Source organism: Corvus cornix, chromosome 19 (assembly GCF_000738735.6).
Source record: "Corvus cornix cornix isolate S_Up_H32 chromosome 19, ASM73873v5, whole genome shotgun sequence".
Lineage (NCBI taxonomy): Eukaryota > Metazoa > Chordata > Aves > Passeriformes > Corvidae > Corvus > Corvus cornix.
Genome location: NC_046348.1, coordinates 3,574,293 through 3,595,693, shown reverse-complemented (window position 1 = coordinate 3,595,693; position 21,401 = coordinate 3,574,293). Strand labels below are relative to the sequence as shown.

The following is a 21,401-nucleotide window of genomic DNA, read 5'->3' as shown; positions in this document are numbered from 1 at the left end:
TGGAAAGCAAAGTTGTTCACTGGGCAGTAAATATGCAGTGAATATGGTAGTTTTAGCTACAGACATGCATTAAATTTTACTGAGTTCTAGCAAAAGCTTTTCATAATGAAGTAAATAATGCTGTTGCATGTCTCTGCTCCTTTGTGTAGGTGTAAATTTGTGTTCACTTTCATGTAATGATGCTTTTTGGTTGTCAGAAGGTGCAGGTTGCCTTAATCCATAAATTTGGTGGTGTGCAGTGCGAGCACAGCCCCTTACCTGAGCCTGGGACAGAGCCACGTCTTGCACACAATTACACTTCAAGCTTGGGAGGTTGGAAGAGGGAATGAGTCCCATACCTCATAAACCCCCCATGTTCAAGTTCTGTTTCCCCAAATCAGATGGGATCTCTGGTTTTTTGTACTTTGAAAAACCTTCCCCCCCTTCCCACTCAGTACACAGAAATGGAATTTAATACCTCCCTTTGCTGAAAGGTAGGTCAGACGTGGGAGTAAGCAGGACTTGATAGGAATTGCAGAAGATTGATCACTCCCTCACCCACTGAGCAACACCGGCATGGCCCTGCTGGCTCCCCAGGGTGTTTGGGAAGTACAGCAAGGTCAGACACCCACAGATGCTGTCACTGATGCAGCCTGGGAGAACATGGAAAGGACTGTGGGAAGAATATTAGATCAGGCCAGAAGAGTGACAGGGAGAGGAGATCCCCTGCCAAGCTGCTCACAGCATAAATTGCCCAGGCTCCAGTGTGGAAGGCTGAAGGGTGCAAGGGACATTCAACTTCTGCTGAACACACTGTTCCATTTTAAACCTCACACGTTTGGTGGGTGGTTGTTTCGGGAATCGTGTTCCCTTCACTGTTACTGTGTCTCTTTTTCATCTAAGTGACTAATTTTTTTGCCCTTCTCTCCTAGATCTCCGACCTGATACGACAAAGCACAAAGGAGTCCCCAGTCTGGGAGTTCCTCAGCCTGGGTTACGCACTCATGCTCTGCCCATTTGTCGTTGTCCTGGGAGGGATGTTTTTCCTGGCCACAGCCCTCTTCTTCCTAAGTGACCGAGCCAAAGCTGAACAACAGTGAGTAGCCTGGCCATTGCGAACGCGGAGGCACCACAGCCTGTTTGCTCTTTTGAACATTATGCTTGTACTCTGCCCCTGGCCTTGGTCCTTCCAGGTAAAGGATGTTGGGTTGTGTGTTAAGAACCTGGGCTCAGCAGAGTGCATGAGGCTGCACGAAGCACAGGGGCTTGGGTCGTGCTGGCTGAGCATCCTTTACACGCTTCTGCTCTGGTGGATCTCAGTTGTTGGCCACATGGCTCAGAGGGGAGCACAGGCCCCTTACACCCTTGCCTGAGCATGTCACAGCCCGGGCTGTCCGTGGTGAGGGGCTGCCATGTGCTGGAACCGGTGGAGTGTGAGGTGAGGAGCAGGAGGTGCTTCCCAGAGCTTGGTGGTCGAGGCTGCACCTGCCCACCTCCATCCCCGGAGCCCCGCTCACCACCTCTGGCAGTCAGGAACATGAGGCAAGGAGGAAGCAAGCTGTGTGTGGGAACATGTGCGCTCAAGGGTTGCTGTGATAAAGAGTCTTTCCCAGTCCCTTCTTGCAGCTCTGTGAAAAAAAAGCTACTGTTTTTCAGTAAAGAAACCGATTCGGATCATCTCACGGTTGGCAACTACAGTAATTCAGAAGACGCTTCCACATGACATACAAACTTCTGGGGTTAGTCTCTTTCTCATAATTGTTGAAAAATAAGAGTTACTGTGTGTAATGTCATGCTGAATACGTGCGTAGGTGACTAGTCTGGTGTTGACTGTAAGTTGCCTTTGCTTTTTCCCCAGTGGAGAATGGGAGTCTTGGTTTACCTTAAGGAGAAGGGCCCTGGAATATCACTCTAAGCATAGTACAGCTAGAAGGAAAATTAGGTGTTTGGAGGTTGATGTAAGTGTGTGAACAGCTTAGGGGATACTTTCTGGCTCACACTGTCTTATCAGATGGATGCAAGAGATTTGGAAGCAGTGCCACGGACGGTGCTGTGCCCCTGTAAGTGCAGTTCCACCTTTCTTTTACTACATACATAAATACCAAAGAAAGGAGAAGATCCCCTATAATGAGATGTTTAAACATTGTGGAAAAACAAGACCTCATGTCATAAGGATGGGAAGTCCTACAGAGTTGAACTTCAGTGTGGCTTTGGGACGTGATGAGTGTGCCTAGTTTGTTATCTGCATAGAAGGGCCTTAAATGGCAGGAAGGGAAGTTGGAGATTAGATGCTAGGAAGGACTTCCTAAGAGAAAAAAGAGGTAAATCCTATAGCAGCTTATTTGGGGAAGATGTGAAAGCTGTCCCTTGTTTCTGACAGCTTCCCTGGCATGCCTTGAGGCAGGAAGGTGGGATCTGCTCTCCAGCTGGCTCCCAGCCCTGCTTTGCACTTGTGCACATAAACTGTACATGCCAGTCCAGGTAGTGACCACCTGGAGACGTAGAAAGATGAACATAAGTTTCTAGGTGCTCAGGGTGGCTTTTTTGCTGCAAGGAGCCGACTATTTGGTGTCAGTGCAGCAGATGAAACACCCTCTGTAGCATTTGCCTTTGCTCAGGGCCCTCACCTGATCCTAGGGAAGCTTCAGGGCTTGTCTTTCCTGTGTTCAGAGAGGAGAGTGCTCGTTCCACTTCTAACTGTGGTGGAAATTTGTGTCCCTTTGCATCACACGTGCTGCCAGTGTGGAATGGCAGCACCTCAGGTGGTGAAGGAGGGGTTCAGGATTCAGATACTGATGAGTTGAAGGTCACTCCCATTTTTTCAGCATGTCAAGCCCACTTGGACCTTTATGCTGGGCAGGGCACTGTGGTATCCAGCTGTTCTCAGCTCCAGTAGAGATCTCAAAGAAGAGGGTTTTGGTTTGCTCAGGAGACACCACTTGTCACAGGCTGGTCACCAGCTGGGTGACTCTGCTTGGCTGCCAGCACTGGTGTCTCTTACACAGTTGTTTGCCAAAACCCCAGCTTTTGCAGCAGTGTTAATGTGAGAGGGAGATCACATCCACACCTCTAATTGCTCCTGCACAAAGGGATTATTCCTCTGTTGCTGTCTACCCTGGGCAGCTTTGGTTGTACTCCGTCCACGTCCAGAGCAACCAGCCTCCCAAACAGCCGCTGCTCCACTCTTAGAAGAAAAACATTCAAGTGTCAAACCTGGTTTTGTTTCTCTTTCTCTTTTAGCAACTTTCCCTTTCATGAACATATGTGAGTCAGGAATTTTGTATTAGTCAGTCACAGATATTTTGTATTGCAAACTGCGGAGAACAATTGGCATAAATAATGGTCAACAAAATAATTTCTCTCAAGTGACTCCTAGGAAGGATACTCTTTCTGGGATGTGTCCACTCCTATGTTAAAAATACCCTGGCATCCTGCAGTGAGATTCCTGGAATGCAGCTTCAGTCAAGTTACTGAGAAGTGAGAGTGAAGTAAGAGAGAAATAAGGCTGGAGACTGCAGAGGGACCTCTGTGCACCAGGGTCTGTGCTGTCGACCAGGCCCCATCTGCCCCCACCAGCAGCTTCAGTGGCTCCTCAGAATTTATGGGGCAGGATTTATTTGTTTATTTTATTTGTTAGTATCTCTGTGCTTGCCTGTGAGAGGAAAGGTAACAGAGCATTTTGCTATTAGCAGCTAAAAACTCCATGCTGGACCCCAGATCCACTGTCCAGCTCCCACCTGTCAGGCCATCTGCACTTGGCATCACACACCCTTGGCAGAGGCTGTTTTCTGCCCAGCCAGTCTTCCCCTCCATCTTACCTATTACTTGCTGGGTACAGAGGAATTGCTATTTCAGGATGCCTTGTTTTCCCACTGCAGTCAGTCCTGCTGCTCAGACAACAGGAGTTGGAAACAGGCTTTGCCAAAAGAAATCAATTAACCTGCGGGAATCACGAGCGCCGCTGTCACACGCCAGAGATTAAACCCATCCATCACCCCCGGGGTCAGGGCACAGGGCAGCTGCCACCCACCCCTCCAGTGAACTCATACGGAAGCAGAGAAGTGGAACACTGCTCTCACAGCCTATGGAAACTGAGCTGTCCCTGCTTGAGTTCGCACACTTCTGTGACGTGTAGTTCAGGGATTTATTGCTGGGATTTCTGTGTTTGTTTGTTCCTTTGTGTAACTGTCTCTGGGCATTTGCTTAGAGATAATTTCTTCTTGCAGGCAGGGCAGATACCAGGATAGCAACCTGTCTTTCCTGTAAAGCTTCCTCCAGTTTCCACCATGCTTCCTTTCAAAAAAAGAATTTCCAGGCTTTCACACTACTTTTATCATTGCCACAATTCCTGGCATATTTTGTACTTTTTTAACACAGGAATTCCAGTCAACAAGACTGCTCACAAAACATTCATGACAAAAAATTCTTTCTATAGCAATTCTTTTATTTTTTAACACAATTCTTTTATAACCATTTTCATGCTGCTTCAGAAGTCTGACAGCTTAAAGAGGCTTTTAGAAAATTCAGTACTAGCAGAGAACACGATAGAGTACATCACTGTGTGCTATAATCCAATCATTTTGGGGACGAGTTCTATAACACAAATTTAATCCCACCCTTCCAAAGTGATAAGAGCGAGAAAACAGTTAAGAATGGGTTCTGTAAGAGGTCTTAGGCACTAGGAATGATAAATACTTCAATTGTTTTTTAAACCACTCAACTACAATTTCTTCTGTGATTTCACTTGCCTATGTTGCTGTTTCTTTCCTGCTTTGCACCTCTGCAGAGGAGGGTTAAAGCAGTTGTATTTTATTTCCAAACATCAGCACTCTGAACTGTACTTCTCTTCCCTGCCTGAGGAATATTGGTGAGACCCAAGCTAGATTTTAGACTTTCTGGAAGACGATACAGTCTTGCCGTGGCAGAGCCCTCACTCAGAAATGGATCAGAAATCTGATAATTGCACTTTTATCCTCAAGCTCCATCACAGGTACCTGTGCAGCCCTGGCAAAGAGCTATTTCTGGCTGGGAGCACTCCAGGTGCTTCACTAAATGGAAGTAAAAGCTCAGCACTGCTGAGAGTTGTGTCTGTGGTTTGTGTTCATCCCCTTCCTCGATCACAGTGTAGAGAACTGGGACAAACAAAGCTTCACCCTGGAGACCTGCAGAAGAAAAGCCTACATTTGGTACTAGCTAGAAGCTCCATCAATAATTAGGAAAAATGTGCTTTCTTTCTTATGAAGAGGGATTCAAAAAAGTCCTTTTCCCAAGCTGTGACAATTTTTGGGTGCCTGGGATATAAATCACCATAATTAGCGTGTATCAGGATCCTTTCCTGGGCAGTGAGTGCAGTGATCCTGCAGCCCTGTCCCCAGCCATGGCCACTCCCAGCTGCTGCTGAGGGAAAACCAAATTCACCTGGATTCTTCCTGAAAAACCACCCTGTGCAGGTGTGGGATACTCTACTCCTCAAAGGATTTTGTTGTTTTAATTTTTTTTTTTCCTTTTTTACTTAATCCCTGTTTTTACACCTGGAAACATGAGATTTTTCTGTTTTTTTCCAGAGGTATGAAAAGATGCTTAGGATGGGTGGATGGGTGTCCAAGTTTTATAATGGCTCAGTCCCTCTCTGCATGATAGAGGCTGGATATGTTTGCCAAGGATACAGCAGATCAGGCAGTGGGATGCAACTGCACTGTGGATCCCTGGTGCAGCCAGAGCAGGAATAAACAGCTGGTCAGAACAAAAGAATTTAAGTTTTTAACCAGTGCCCCCTGTTATGATCCGGTTTAAACCCAGAAAAGTCTCTGTGCATAAACCAGAAAGAACTTAGAAGGTTCTAAATATTCCCAGAAACGAGATTAAAACCAAATGAGGTTAGATGTTGATGCCAAAAAATGGATGTATTTTATTTAATAGTAAAAGAGGCAAAGAGAAGGGAAGAGAAAAGGAAGAGAGAAAGAAACTGAAGAAAGAAGTGTGCGTGGGGGGTGGGGGAACAGGGAGAGGTGACAGGGGTTGGGTGCAAGCCCATCACCCATCTGAGGGTCCCAACGATGTCTCGTTGCTCCCCTCCATCTGCCCTGCGGGTGCTGAGGGTCCCCCATCGCCGCTGTGGCCACACCACCACACACTAAAGGATGCAGAATCCCGTGGGTTAATGCACACTTTGGGCCAGGTGGGAACGCCCACGTGTCTCCCTTGCAGGGGCTGCCTTGACACTGTCCCTTGCAACACTGAGGGTCTGTGGCATCATCTCTGGTGCTCTGCTGCAGGGTCTGGGGGCCTGTGCTGGGCCATGTCACCCCTTCTGCTGTGGATGAGCTTCCTCCCCCCGGTGAGCACCCCGCAGCTGGGCTCTGCACAGTGGAGGATGGGCGGTCACTGCACCTCTGACCAGAGGCTTTTCCAAGGTACCCAAAGCCTCTCCTCCCCCCGCCCTTTGGTGGAGGGTCTGTTCCAGCCTGGCAGCTGATAGCCCTGGGGCTGTGGTCTCCACCTTGGAGCTGTTAAGCCTGTGCTTTGTGAATGTCCCCAGCCCTGAGTTTGTTACTTTATCTTATCTTCATCAGCAAGCAGTGTCAGGCCTCAGTCAGGGCCCCATCCAGGGTGCAGTAGTCTTTTCTGCAGCTTTTGTAACACAGTTTTAAAAGTCCTACAAGAAAATGTTTGTCATAAATTATAATATTTCAGTCTCTGACAACCACTCAGCACTTGAGAGCCCCGCAAGCCTGAATCATGCACCCCTTTGTTTACATGGCAAGAATCAGGTTATTTAAACAACTCAAGCAGGTATTTCTTTTCTCCTAAAATGAAAATTAAACATTTAATAAGAAAAAAATTTTACTCTTAACACCTTTGATCAGGTGTGGAAGCTCTTGCTGAGTAGAAGTGCTGGTGAACATTTCATTTTAAAAGTGGTGGGTACAAACTCTAGAAAAATAGTATTCTTTACAGAGCAAATAGCAAAATCCACAAAAAGAACTATCCCTAGTCCAGACACTTCTGCTGTCTTAAATGTGGCACATCTGCAAATTGCATTACAGGAAAAATGAGAATAATCCATTTTCAGGCTCTTTCTTCTGCCTCTTATCATGCTTATTTTTAGCCTTTTGCAGAACTGGATATAAAATGATCTCCCAGTTCTCCTATTGCAGCAGTTTGAAAGTGACCTTATTTTTGCTCTGCAGATTCTATTATGTGGGGCGGGGGAAGGACTCACAGAGTTGTCAACCCTCCCTTTCTCTGATTTTTCTGTGGCAGCAGTTGGAGACAGAAAGGACCCACCAGGTGACCTGATGTTGTTGCCAGCAAAGCCCAGAGGCCCCTCCATTAACCATTTCCCAGGTATTAAAGTGGCAGCTGACTGACACTGAGTGTGCTCCATTCTGGTAGTTTGCATTGCCAAAAAGAACGTTCCTTCTCTGAAATAGCTGGAGCTGTATCACAGAGGGTTTTAAGAGGCTGGACACTTATTTTAGAGAGATGTGTCAGTGCTGCATTGAGGCAGAGTTTGGATTTGAGGATTTCAGGAGATGCAAGTGGATTTTAACAACTCCCAAAAAGGGATATTTGAGAACAGTTTGCTCACTGCTGATATTCAGCTGCTTAGGGGGAAGAATATCATTGCTTTGTTTGTTTTGACTTTACAAAAGAACAATAATTAAATGTTTCCTACAGTGGTAGAAACTCACAAGGCTTTTTTAGCCCAGGTAAGATATCCTTGGCCTTTGAAGCCATGTGAATTTACAGCAAAAAGCCTGGATTAGGATGCAGAGGATCTGGGGTGATGGAAGGAATGAGGCAAGGACTGAGTTTTGTGTATCTGAGAGTGGCATGATAAAAACTCACAGACTGCAGATGGAACAAGATTAGACTATTGGATGGTTTATATAGAATTCGTGTTAAGAATATGAAGGGGAGAGGTGGTGAAAATGTGAGTAGTTCTATTATTGGCTGAAAAAGCTCCTTGTAGAGCTGTTGGTTTTCTCACGTGTTTACTGGCCATGTTTGTAACTCCATAAACAGCCAAACCAAGAACATAGCAGCTTAGGACTTGAATTTTAAATGCTGGTTTGCTGCTGCAGTTGGGAGCTGCTGGTGTCATGCAAATGGAAAACAGTCTCATAGAGAACGATTTGCTGTGTCACGTTAGTCAGCCTGTGGATTTCCTGCAGGTCGGGTAGGGAGGTGTCAAAGGTGAGTGTGGTTGTTCACAGGCAGTTTGAGCTCAGCTGTGGTCCTCACACGGTGTTTGAAACGTGCTGTCGGAGTTAAGCGTTGGCAGCAGGAGCTTTGCTTTAGCCCAAGCAGAAGGACAGGGGCAGCTGGTGCTGGCACAGCTCTGGGAACTCCTGAGCTGCAGAAGGGGCTGCAGGCAGAGCTCTGGGTTCTCCAAAACCACCCATTCCCCACCAGACTGACCTTCCCAGGTTCATCCCCTGTGCCACAGAGAAAGGAAAACAACATTCCTACACTATTCCTAGCTACTTAGTGCTCTCTTACAGCAAGAATGGAACTTCTCCATGTGCCTTATGTTATAGGAATGCCAAAGCTCACTTCTCCAAGAGCTCCAGATCAAGAGCTACTTGGGAGTCCTCCTGCTGTCTTGGCTACTGACTCTCTGCTGTGAGCCCCAAGAAGTCAGATGCTGTCCCTAAAATGCTCATCAGCTGTAAAACAGGATTGAAGGCACTTTCCCACAATGTACAAGGGGCACTGAAATCATATGCTACCAATGGACTTATCAGGCATTGACACTGCAAAGGAGAATTCTTGGCGTGGAGGGACTTTGCCATGCAGGAGGAGATTTTAAATTCTCACTGAGACAGATTCTTTGCTAAGGCTGCCCTGGCATAGAAACAAAATCTGATCAGATCCCACACAGGTGTCTGGAGCATGAGCAGAAGGCAGCAGCCTTCCAAGCAAGAAACAGTCTCTGACACAAGGAAATGGAAGAAATCATGAAAAATTCAGCCCTGCTGCTTCCTGATGTCAGAGCATTTTGCAGAGGTATTGGCTTTTATCAGCAGCCTCTCCTTGTGCAGCAATCTGCAAGGCAGATACTGTGACTGTGGGTGTGTTAGAGCACTTCACTTGTTGTTGGGTCCTTGGCCTGGGCCAGGCTTTAACCCGAGCAAGTCCCTCACAGCCACTCACTCCCTGCCCCACCAGTGCACTGGGGAGAATTGGAAGGGTAAGAGCTGGAAAACATGTGGGTTGAGTACAGATGGTTTAATACGGAAAGCAAAAGCTGCACCACAAGCAAAGCAAAGCAAAGCAAGGGAATTAATTCCCCACTTCCCATGGCAGGTGGGTATTCAGCCATCCCCAGGAGAGTAGGGCCCCATCACATGCAAGTTACATGCAAGGACAAACACCTTCACTCCAAACATGTTCCCTTCCTCATTCTTCCCCTCACTTTATATAAGGAGCACGGTGTCAAAAGGTGTGGATATCAGTTTGGGTTTCCTGTCCTGGCTGTATCTCCTCCCAGCTTCCCATGGACACCCAGTTCCTCACCAGCGTGGCAGGGCGAGGAGCAGAAAAGGCCTTGGCTCTGTGCAAGCCCTGCTCAGGAATAACAAAAACATTTCTGTATTATCACCCATGTTCAGCACAAATCCAAAACACAGCCCCATTCCAGACACTGGGAGGAAAATGTCATTAAATCTACTCCAGCCAAACCCAGCACAGCCTAAATGATGTATTTTAGAGAAACATGGACAAACTGTTGGAGTATTACCTCCAGTGCTCCAGTAAGGAGTGTCTTAAGTGCTCTGGCTTGGTCATCCCCAAAGTTGCTGCCAGACCACTACAAGCCTCCTGGGGACTGCCAGGACTGTTACAGTGGAGTGAAATGGATGGATGTTTCCTTGAGGCCTCCAGGCCAGGTTGGACAGGACTTGGAGCAACCTGGGCTACTGGAATGTATCCCTGCCCCTGGCAAGGGGTTGGAATGAGATGGTCTTCAAGGTCCCTTCCAACCCTTCTTTCCATGGTTCTATAGTTCCCCACACCTGGTAGCTCAGAGGTTTGTGAAAAGAGCTGTAGCATGAGGCAGTTATTTTGGAGGATAAGAAGTATGTTTTTAATCAAGTGCCATCAGGAAGTTCTACAGGATTTTCTATTTTAAGATTTAATAGTTCTAATCTGCTTTTTATGTCATGTTTTCTCTCCCTTGCCATTCAATCAAAAAGCGAGGTATTCCACTGCCTCTTTTCTCCATTATTTCAGTGGACATAAATATATGATGTTACACACATCTTCCGTGGCACTAAAAATCCCTCCACCTCAATACTAAGCCCATCAATATCTGGCAGAATTATACTTCCAGAGACAGACTCAGGCACAAGATTTCGAGACCCCCATCTTCACAGACTTCAGGGGTCCATGTCAGAGTACCCCCACAGACTGGTGAGCTCTGGAGCTCATTTCCATCCAGGTCCTTGGGACCCTGATTTGTGCTGTTAACTGCTCATCTTCACATCTGTTCTGCTGCAGCTGCCTGGGAAAATAGCAGGAAAGGATTTTTCCTTTATGCCGGTTTTCTCCTCAGTCAAGATCTGCGAAAGAGGAATAAGTGAAGCTGACCCATGTTTCTGCCTCTGGAGACAAATCAGCACCTGGATTAAATGAACAGATGGAAGATCTTACAGTCTGTACAGCTTTAAGGGGCTGAACCAAATAGAGGGGAAAATATATTTGCTGTACATGATTATCATATTTTGTTTGCTAAACCCACTGGCATGCAGGAAGAAAAGGGGATTTGAGCCAATTCATTTCTTCAGAGCAGCTGGAGAAGCCCCTCTCCCCTCTGGAGAGCTGTCACTCCACACCGACCGAGTGATCCAGAGGGAAGGGCGGCTCTGCTGCTGTGCACAACCAGCTCCTGTGTGAGCCTTGGGATGGAGGGCTGCAGGTGCACAAAGCCCCAGGCCCCATCCCTGGCTGGGAATGAGAGCACAGGCAGGCAGCAGCCACAGTGAGCACTATTCCTGCTCCAAAGCAAACTCCTCCTGTGCCAGATAGTTGGTTGAATTTTGTTAGAGTTGTCTTAGCATCCTTTTCCTTCAGCAAACTGACCTCAACTCCGTCAACAGCCCATTCCTGCAGGCTGGATAACCTGTCAGATGCATCAGGAAGCTCAGTATTTGGAGTATTTTTAACTGTGCCATCTTATCCCTGTGCCACTCACTAGGAGCTCTGTAGGCTGATGTATCACTGTTGCTCTCCTCCCTTTTCAGTCACTGTTTCCAGCTGCAGCCTACTTGGAGTCTGAAGTTCTGCAGGAATTCATGTTGTCAATCACGAGTCTTGTCCCAGAATTACTGACTTCACCATCAAAACAGCTTGAGGTCAGTCAGAGCAGGAGCTGCTCTCTGGGAGCAATCCTCGATTCCGCTGTTCTTACTGAAGGTAACAGGTTGTAGTGAGGGTTAATGTTCTGCAGCCTTTTTTTGGGAGGAGCTGGAGGCTGTGGCAGCTTGTTCAGCATCCCGGGAGAACTGCTGTGGAGCAGGGAACCAAAGCCATCTCCTGCTAACTGCAGGTGAAAATGGGCTTAGCTACTGCAGGGCAGCAACATCTAATGCAGTTACCTTTTGCACTGTTGATCAAAAACTGTATAATGAAGGGCATAAAAGGTACACACCTGAACTGGAGTGTCCAGCCTGCTGGCTTTGCTCCTCCTAGAGTGTCTAGTAGAAAGGTGGTGCAGGACTGGGGCCAGTGTTTGCACTCAGGGTGTGGCAGAGTCCAGCTGAGAGATCTCTGGTTTGTTTTGGCTTCTGCACTGAGCAAAACAGTGAGAGAAAGCAGAACAGCTGTAGTTTTGATTTGTTACAGGGCCTGCTCCAGCTCTCCTACTCCATAATTCTTTCATCAGTTATCTGCAGGAATTAGTGATAACAGCAGCATCACTGCAAGTCCCTTCCTGTGTTCAGTTGATAAAATTCACTCTACAGCTGAAGTCATACAGGTGTGGAGCTACAAATGACCATCCTTAGCCTGTTTTCCTTGTCCAATCTCAGGCAGCAACATTAGCTTTGAATGCTGCTGTTTCAGTAGCTGGAATTGCAGACTGCTGCATCTGGCTGGGCTGCTCATCATCTCTCAGGCACAGGTGGAGGGTGGTGTTGTCCCTTATGCTCTGATGCCAAAAAAACACCCTTTAACTGGCTGTATTTGAAAAAGAGATTTGTTTTTCATAGATGAAGGCCATAAATTCTCATTACCTTTCAAGGTATGACCTTGAATGTCTGGCCATGAACTTTTCATCCCCTAAGATTTCAGGTTTCAGTGTGTTCACAAGGCCTTTTGGAGATGTTTTTAACCTCCCAACAACGTCTGAGGAAGTTCAGACAAGGAGGAATCTGCTGGGGGCTGCCATTAGTGACTGGTCCCCCTGTGTCCCTTCCTAAAGCACTGTTTCAAACAGGCATGTGATGGCACATTGCAGCAGAAGCACAGAATTCTCTCCATTGAAATTAAGGAGAAGGATCCTTAATCACTGGCAGGAGTTGCTGCTAAGTCCAGTGGTCTAGCTGCCCCTGTAGCCCCAGTACTTCTGTCTGCCTAATGAGCTCCTGCTCAAAAACGCAATACTAAAGAAATCCTGCTCAGTAACTCAAAAACTGAGTTATTTTCAGGCTAGAAGGACCCTACTGAAGCATTTTATTGCTGGTTGTAAAAGTTAAGTGATGTTAAGTACAGCAGGCTGTAAAAACCAGGACATCACTTCCTAGTATGCTTCTCAGTTACAAAAGCCAGAGTCTGGCTTGTTTAGATAGTGAGAAAACTGGGCTTTGGGAAAGCTGCAGGGTACTGAAATACAGGTGGTGTTTAACTTAGGCATGAAACTTGACATTAACTGGGCTGGCAGCATTCCCAAAAGCTTTCTGTAAGCACAGCCTCTCTTGGAGCCTTGGGCACAGTAGTGCTGCACACAGAGGTGTGTCCTCCTTCCCGACATCCTGCTCCTGGCTGGAGCTCAGGGACAGAGGTGACACATCCCTGGAGCTCAGCAGGAAGTCAGTGGGACACACATCCCACCAGTGCTCCTCACAGCTGGAGCAGACAGAGCTGCAGGTGAGAAGGGGGATCTGGGTTCTCCCCTTGCTGGCCCAGGGCAGAGCAGAACATTCTTGCACTGGATGTAGGCAGCAGGAATTCTTTCAAATCCCTGGGACTGCCCAGCAGTGCTGGCTGCACTACAACCTGTAATCTCCATTAGCTGCTGGCTTGGGCACCAGCAAGGCTGGAAGGGACAGAGCATTTGGAGAATAATCCTGCCCAGTTCCTGAAATAGAGCATAGCTGACCTGTAAAAGATCCTAGCCAGTCATCTGTTAAGTTAAATTGGCTGTCTTGTCCTCATGCAGGTCTCTAACCGGCCGAGGTACAGTGAAATTAGATCCATTTTACATAGCATAAATATTTAACAGCTCTAGAGCATGTAGTTTAATATTAAACAGACAGTCTTATAAATACTTCAGAATTATAGAGGCTGTCACAGTACATGGAAATGACTTGATAGGATCTAGGAGAAATATTTAGGTTTGACAGGAGAGGAAGTGATGGGGTTAGAGAGAATCAGCTACATTTTTAACTGCTGGAGGAGTCAGTAAAAAAAAACAAAAAAAGTTGTACAGCTTCTGTTCTTAAAAGGCAATTTGGGTGAGTTTCCTCCTCCTCTAGAAATAACAGACTGGTTCCCACCCTACTCTCTTCAAGGAATGAAAACATTCTCAATCTTAAGAAAACACTGCAGAGAAAACAGAACAATTTAGGAGCCACTGTTCAGTGATCCATTCAGTGTGGGATTATTGTTATTAGAAAGGCAAGTGGTACTTAATCAGGGATTTAGATGCTCTTGAACCTTGTTATTTTAAACCCATGCACTACGTTTTGCCACCTAAGAGAGTTTAAAATTTATTATTTGTGACTTTGCTTTAAAAAAAGTAAACAAAATCCCACCTAACCCATAAGCTGAGCCCCACTGCCATTGGTTGTGGCAGTAACCACCGTCTGCAGCACAGGGCTTCAGAGGGACTGAGGAGGCACTGTCCCAAATTTGGGGACTATTTCAGTTCTCCCTCCTGCCCACCAGCTTCCTGTGTGATCCCTGAAAGTCATTTCTCTCCCCAGGAGGTTCACAAGTCATGTGCAGTCTAATTTCCCATGAAATCTTCGAAATGCATTTCAGGATTAGCCCCTCCAGGCCTCTGTTCCCATCTGTGAAACAGAGATAAAGCAGAACTTGAGAGAAATGTTAAAATAAAAGGGAGGTACATTTTATCCCATAGGAGGCTGAACTGTTATATGAGTAGGAAAGTTGTGTCTATTTACAGTTGTCAGCAATGCAGGTGGGTTCTCTGTGCTAAAGTCATGGCAAAACTGACTTCTTCTGTATAGATTCTGTATCCTCTAAGAACATGGAATGACGTGGCAAGGGATATGACTTATGTCTCACTCAAACCTCTGGAGTTTTGGTGTTCTGTGATAGTTCTGTGACATTCCAGAGCTTGCTTCCTACTTCTGAAGTTGGCTGTAGCATTCTAAGGTAATTTTCTCTGATGTATTGTGCACAATTCCAGTGTCCAATACAATGTGATTTCCAGTGCAGTGGGGTTACCAAGGATGGGACTTGTACAAAGAAACTTGGGTCAGCTCTTGCATCAGAAATATTTCAGTTTATAGCCTGGAAAGGGACAGAGGCTTCTGTGCACCTTGGAGACTTGTGGGGTTGGTGTGAAGTTAAGAGCTGAACTGGACCAATTCCTGATGCAGCTATTTCTTGGATGTCCCCTGAGTACTGGTTAATTTTTATCCTGGAACATGTTTGAGTCCAGTTCAGCCAAAAAAATGTTCTGGGTCAGGTACAAAGTGTGGTAAAGAGCCACAACTAAGTTTTAATGTGTCCAAAGGAGAATGATGTTTCCTGAGAATTTGTCACCTGGCAGGGCCTCAGGCAGTGGCAGTTCTGTGATGTCCCCTGTGCACCTGTCCAAGGCTTTCACTGATGCAGAGAGAAGCTGCCTTTGACAGCAGAGGTACAAACCACTGCTGGGGCAGTTTGGTTTTTAGTTGAAGCTGGCACAGCTGACCTCCACTGGTAGGAGGAGACTCTCCCTTTGTGACTCAGATTTATTTATGCTGCTACTGCCCAAGTACAGCCAGTGAGCCCTTGGGTAAAGCACTCAAACGGCCACATCAGGGCAGGCCCGTAGGTGTGGTGGGGGTTTCCCAGTGTTGTAAGAATCCAGGTGTTCCCACTGAGGTCAGTGAGCATCTGAGCTAGAAAGCAAGTTCCAAAGGTCTCAGAGTCCGAGGATGACAACTCTGACAGGTCACCCGGGGGCCTGCTGTGTGTGTCACTATCAAAGGCACTCACTGCTGCCCTGAGTAACAAGAACAGCATGGGAGGGGACGGGAGAGGAGCTGCTGCCGTCAAAGGTTGAATTTTCCAGGGCATGTACTGCAAGGACAAGCAGCAGGTGCAAGGGATGGACTTCATAGGACTATTGCTGCTGTCCCCTGGGTCCCACAGAGCAGACAGGAGCTGTCCCCTTGCTGCCCTCATCCCAGGAGTTGTGGGACAGCTCCTGCCTGGTGACGCTGCAGTCCCTGCCAGACGCTGTCCATCACCCAGGAGCAGGTGCCTGGAACAGCAGCAGGTCTTCAGGAGCTGGAAACTGAAAGACAACTCATTTTTTCTTAATTTTTATCAGTGATGACTGTTTACATTTGTGCTGTCAGGCTGAAGGACACTGACAGCCACTGTACAATCTTGTACTGGCTTGGGGAAATAGTTGCTACGTCTGGATGCCTTTGGGACGTTCCCAAATCCTTGTCAATTAGTGCCAGCAGTGTTACTTGGCATGTTCCAGCCATTGTCAGCATTGCTGTCAGGCACCCCTGTGTGACAGGGTTTCAGCTTTATACCATTGTGCAGGACAGTTATTAATGTCCTACTTCTTTAGACACTGTTAAGCAACCAAAACCTGGATTTACCAGGCTGGTATGTTATTAGGAATCCATTTCTTTGCTAATTGCAGCTCTCACACAACACTTCTGTTTTCCCTTCACCAGGGTGAATCAACTTGTGATGCCACCAGCCTCTGTCAAAGTCTGAGACGGTGAGTGACCCAAACCAGCAGCAGGTTTCAAGCTACCCCTCTGCTCCAAACCCCTGTCAGCCCATTTCTTTCCTTACGTATTGCAGAGAAGTTTCCTTAGCCAGCTCTGGTTTGCAGCTTTGCCGCCCTCAGCCCAAAGCAGAGCAGATCAAGAACAGGGAAACCAGGGGTCAGCTCAAGTATCCTTTGTGGTATTGAGGTGCTTCCAGAACCTGGTGCTCCCTTCTTTGAGCAGAAAAGCCCATTACCCCTGTCCCCTTGACCACCAGCAGTGTGACTGTCCCAGGCCAGAACTTCAAACCTTCTGGTGTTCACAAAACTTCCTGCTGCCCTGCTCTGGGTCAAACATGGGCTGCTCCCAAAGCACCATTCCTGGCATAGTCCAAATTTTTTGCAGAAAGTGTTTCCTGGCAGCACCCGACCCTGCGTGTTGTTGTGGGACTGTCCCCTCTGCTACCCTCGATCCAGGGCCACAGCACTGAGCCGGAGGGACTGTCCCCTCCCTGCTGCCCACCCTGTCCCTTGTGGTCATGCTGTCCTTATCACTCCCCCACAGCCACAGCGCTGCTGCTTGGAGCCGCCACAAGTGATAAACACTTCCCAGCATTTTACTGGAGCCAAAATTAATTAAAGCAAGTTTTTGAGGAGGAGATTTCTTTCCCATAAATTAAATGCATTGAAAGACTAATCAGAAAATCAGAACTCAATGAGACATTTAAGAATGGCCTTTTGAGAGAAAAGATTTAATACAATCTCTAGCACAGCAGATGTGTTACTTCCACAGAGGGGAGTGGATTCGGGCATAGGGCTGCCTGGAGCTTGCAGGCTCTGGGCTGGATGTGTACTCACACAGTATTATTTAACAGTAGCTTAAGTTGGAGGTTTGTTTTAAAAAAAGCCATCAGTAAATCTGGGAGGAAGTACTTCGTGCTGTTGCTGAAACTTGCCTTATAAACCAGTGACTACCTAGGTCCTGGGCACACCAAGGTTTTTCACTGCACTTTCTTCTTTTTTGGTCCAGTTTTATACAGGCTGAAAGAAACCAGGGCACCATCATAGGAGAATTCTTCTGTAATGCAGCAGTCACTGATTTTTAAGGTCAGGGGCAATTTCCTGCATAACATGGAGCACAGATCCTCTCACAGGAAATCCTGCAGTGAGAGAACTCATTTTCCGTGCCCCCCTTATCTAGGAAAGCTGTTGGCTGCCAGATAGGCCACCACAGTAGTACCTCAGTGGATAGGTGCTGACATGCTCCTTAAAGCCAGCTTGGACCACCTGCAGTGCCTGCTCTGCCGTGTCAGCAGCATGCTGAGCTGGGCTGTGCTGGACTGACACCTGAGCTGGGCTCTCCAAGGAACAGCAGTTTCAAAAATGACAATTTAAGACACAAGGTGGTCCCTCTTTTCTTTAGTAAAGTGAGGGGGTCAAAAACAGTCTACAGAAATGGAGCCTGTAATGTGCTGTGCTGCTTCAGCCCACACCAGGAGCAGCTGTACCCACACACCTGCCCTTAAGTACTACACAGGAGCTACACCTGCTGCCGGTCACCTCCCGGAGCAGCCTGGGCCTGGATCACAGCGCATTTGTTTCCATTCCAAATGGCTACAGCACATCCCAAAGTGCTGCCTCCACCATGGACAGGCTTTGCCAGCCCCCAGCTTGCACAGAGACCCGGGGTCCCTTAGCTGGCCCCCACCACAAAACCAATCCATACCCGGGACTTCCCCAGTAACCACCTCCTTCTGTTCCCTGTTTGCAGCTGCCAGTGAAGGCAATGACACGTGGACTCCTGCTCCCACCATACCAATCTCAAGCTCGAAGCCCTTCTGGACTGGGTATCAGTGGATCCTTCAGCTCCACATCACAGAGGGGTTCTCTAGCACCAAATCCATCCCGCTGCTCCAGCCTGCAGGGCCAGGCACCAGGAGACGAGCAGGGCAGCCAAGAACATGGGAACTCCTGGAGCGCAGGGACATTCATGGGGTCCCCGAGCACGGAAACCAACTGTCCACTGGACCCAGAAAATGCTGCCCAAGTGAGCAACTGTAGATTGTGTAAATGGTTTTAGTTGTAGCCAATGAAGTCCATTGTTTGTAGGGCAGCTGGTGTCCTATGGAATGCTGCTGCTCTGCCAGCACTCCCACTCCCACAGACTGCACTAGTTGGGGACCTGTTCTGTACATCACCTTTTCTTTGACACTGAAGGCTCAATTCAGATTATTATTTTTTATTTAAATATGTTGTAAGATGCTTTATCTCTGCTGAAGACATTAGATGAGATATATATATAAATATATATTTAGATAAACAGTTTTTATTTAAACATTTGAAATCTGGAGCTGCCTGTGCAACCATAGCAGACATGAATAACGTCCATAGCCCTCCTCCTCTCAGTGCCCTGGTGCCAGGGCCTGCAAGGGCACCACAGGAAAACTTCCAGTGGGTGACCTACCTGAGACTGAGCAATGGGACAGAGGAGAGAGTTTCACTGCACTGGGTATGCTGCTGGTTGTCACAGAAGGGCCCAGAAGAACATTGGACTGAAATCCCTACAGGCTCTAGAGTTTTCCATATGCTAAATTCAGCCTTGCCTAGGAGGTTCACAGGCTTTTAAAATACCAAAATCCACCTGGCTGAATGGCTGTACCTTGGGCCTGGGAGTGCAATACTGCTGTGCCAGTGACCTCATGCTTTGTTTACATGATACCATATCACTCAGACTGTCAATGCTAATTCTCCCTGTCAATACTCCAAAGCAGGTGGCTGACACTGCCTTCGGAGCAGTGCTTGGGTTCCTGCACACCCAACCCTGGCCTGTCCCAGGGCGCTGTCACTGGGGTGTCACTTGTACCTTTACAAAGGTGCATTTGAGAGCTTTCAGACAAGGCCAGTGCCTAAACTGGGTTAGACTCAAGTGCAGAAGCGTGTCATGGTGCCATTCCACTGAAGTCTTGTTTCCTGCACTTGGCCTCCACAAGCCAAATTTATGCTGTGTCAGCTGGATGGAGGAGGAAGGGGAGCACAGACCCTGCAGAGGGCTAGGCTGCCACAGGGAGGGCACTGCCACAGGGAGGGGACTGGCTCAGCAAGCCCCCATTCCCTCTGTTCTGAGCCCCCTCTCACAGTTCAGATCACCCCTCCAGTTCAGTACAACTTGAGCAGGTGAAAGCACCTCGCTCTTGTGCTCACAAGTGGCTGCACTTAGGCTCCAAGGAGGACTAAATCAGCTCAGGAAATGCCAAACCAGGACTGGATGTGAGTTAAGGCTGGGAGCTGCTGTCCTGGTTGTGCCATAGGATTAGTCAGGCACAGGAAGGTACTGTTAGTAAATCTGGGTTTATCTCCCATTCCCTGCCAGGATGTGCTGGGACCTACAGCACAGCAGAGATGGTTGTAATTCCAGGTGCTCACCCCATAGCAAGTCCCTGCCCTATAATCCTGTGAGCCTTTCCTCCTCCCCAGACCTCACAGGACTCCTCTGCAAGGGTTCTGTCACCTGAAATACCTTAACAATAGCTCTAAGACATGGCTAAAGAACCAGAACCAGAAGTGTTCCTCGAGTGCCTGAGCAAGCAGGTGCTAGAAAAAACAAAGCAAAGCAAATCCCAAACAATGCTTCACTTCCTACCTCGTGCCACTATTTACACTTGGAGGGAAAACACAGCAGCTGTAGTCTGGGAGCCAAACACTTGGCTTTAAAGGCACATGAATTTCTGATTCCCATTAAGAAATTCCTTTTTAAGCTGTTTAAAAAGAAACAAAAAGCAACCCAACAATCAGTCATTTTATCTCAGAGACCAAAGAAGATTAACCACATTTCCTAAATTGCTTTTCTGATAGGCTCTCTCTGTTGTAGCATTTACTGTCAACAAAATGGAACATTTCTGCTAAGGTTCAGAGCTTAGGAATTCTCCTTAAACTCAATTCTCAGGAGTCAACAGTGAAAAGGGAACTGAAATGTTCTGTAATGTCACTGGCAGTCCTTGTTTGTGACAGGCTCCAGTCCCTGTCAGAGCTCCGTGCTGGTTTTATCCTCTGTGCACATGAAGGAAATGCTGTGGATTCTGTTTAAATAAGGACAGAGGGAAGGGAGCAAACAGAGGAGTGAGAAATGCATCCTACCTTCACCAAGGGATCCCTGAATCCCTGCTCTCATACATTCCAGGCTAGGAGAGGGAGGCTCAGGCTCCTTCCAGATCCTTGCTGCATTCACCAGGGTCTGTGCAAGTGTCCAGAGGCACCGGGGAGGCTCCAGATGCCCCTCAGTTAATCCCAAGGGTTTTCTTCTACTCCACTACATAAAGGGGATTTTTTAAAGCATTAACTCCCCCCAGCTGATCCTGCACTGGCAATGAGGTGGTTTGTACACAGTGTGGGAAACTGAGGCAATGGGACCTGCCCAAAGAGGCAAGAGAATGACCCAAAAGGCAGCAAGCTGCCAACCCAAGCGGCTCCTGCTGCCACCGCTCCCAGAGCAGGTCTGGGTGGCCCCAGGAGCCTCTCCCCTTACAGTCATGGTGATTAAACCCCATAAACATCTGGCTGTGCTCTGGGAAGCAGAGTTCTTCCAAGCTCCATCCCAAATGCTTGTTTTCTTCTCCATTTGCTTCATTGTTTGGTAAACCAGCACTTACAATCACTTTTACTATGTGATGTATGGGAGTATTAGTATATTTTCTTGTTATACAAGGGAGGAGTATAAAATAGTTTTCTGATTTCTTTCAGAAGCAAATGACTATTTTATTTTTTAAGAGCAATTGATTGTGAATCTCAGAGTATAAAAAAAGATAAGCCAAATATATACCTTTATGTAAATTAAGAAATAAAAGTATTTAAAATGTACCTCCTGGCTCCTTTTCTTGTGTCACCTCTTGGCTGTGCACTCCTGTGGTTGCTGCCTGCAGGGCTGGTCCCTGGGATAAGGATGCTCCAAGCTCCAGCAGCCACGGAGCTGCCAAGGACTTACCTGGACACCAGCCTGCCTGGAGTTTGTTGAGAAATAACACCAGGAGCAGGGAAGGTGGTGAATTACAGCCTCCTCTTCCCTCTGAGCTGGATCCAGCCAGGATCAGAGCTGGGAGGAAGGAGTCAGTGGTGGGCACAGAGGTGGGGTCCTGCTCCAGCCCCATTTAGGCTCCCTACAGCACAACTAAAGGACCTGGCTGATGGACTGATGAAAATGGGTGGTGTGGGAGCCATGGGTCAGGTGCTCAGCAAGATGGACAGGAAGCCAGGAAATGAATTCCCAAGTGGTCCCACAGTGAGCATCAAGGCTGCCCTT

At 47.5% G+C, this 21,401-nt stretch overlaps 1 protein-coding gene across 5 annotated transcripts in view; it reads left to right on the top strand.

The window, feature by feature from the left end:
• LOC104691130 (protein spinster homolog 2) overlaps window positions 1–20,962 on the top strand; it is a 135,061-nt gene extending 114,099 nt beyond the window's left edge. The window contains exons 11-14 of one of the 5 annotated variants that reach the window (XR_005603402.1): window positions 912–1,075; window positions 1,636–1,718; window positions 16,071–16,117; window positions 17,880–20,962. Coding sequence is in view for 4 of the 5 variants with exons in the window: in XM_039562945.1 (XP_039418879.1) it covers window positions 912–1,075; window positions 11,226–11,313 (252 nt within the window). In the remaining variant the exon portion in view is untranslated. Of the gene's footprint in view, window positions 1–911; window positions 1,076–1,635; window positions 1,719–7,242; window positions 9,592–11,225; window positions 11,402–16,070; window positions 16,118–17,879 lie in introns of those variants that run through there. The other 4 variants (XM_039562943.1, XM_039562945.1, XM_039562942.1 and 1 more) reach the window with 4 other exon arrangements.
• Window positions 20,963–21,401: the final 439 nt, after the last annotated feature.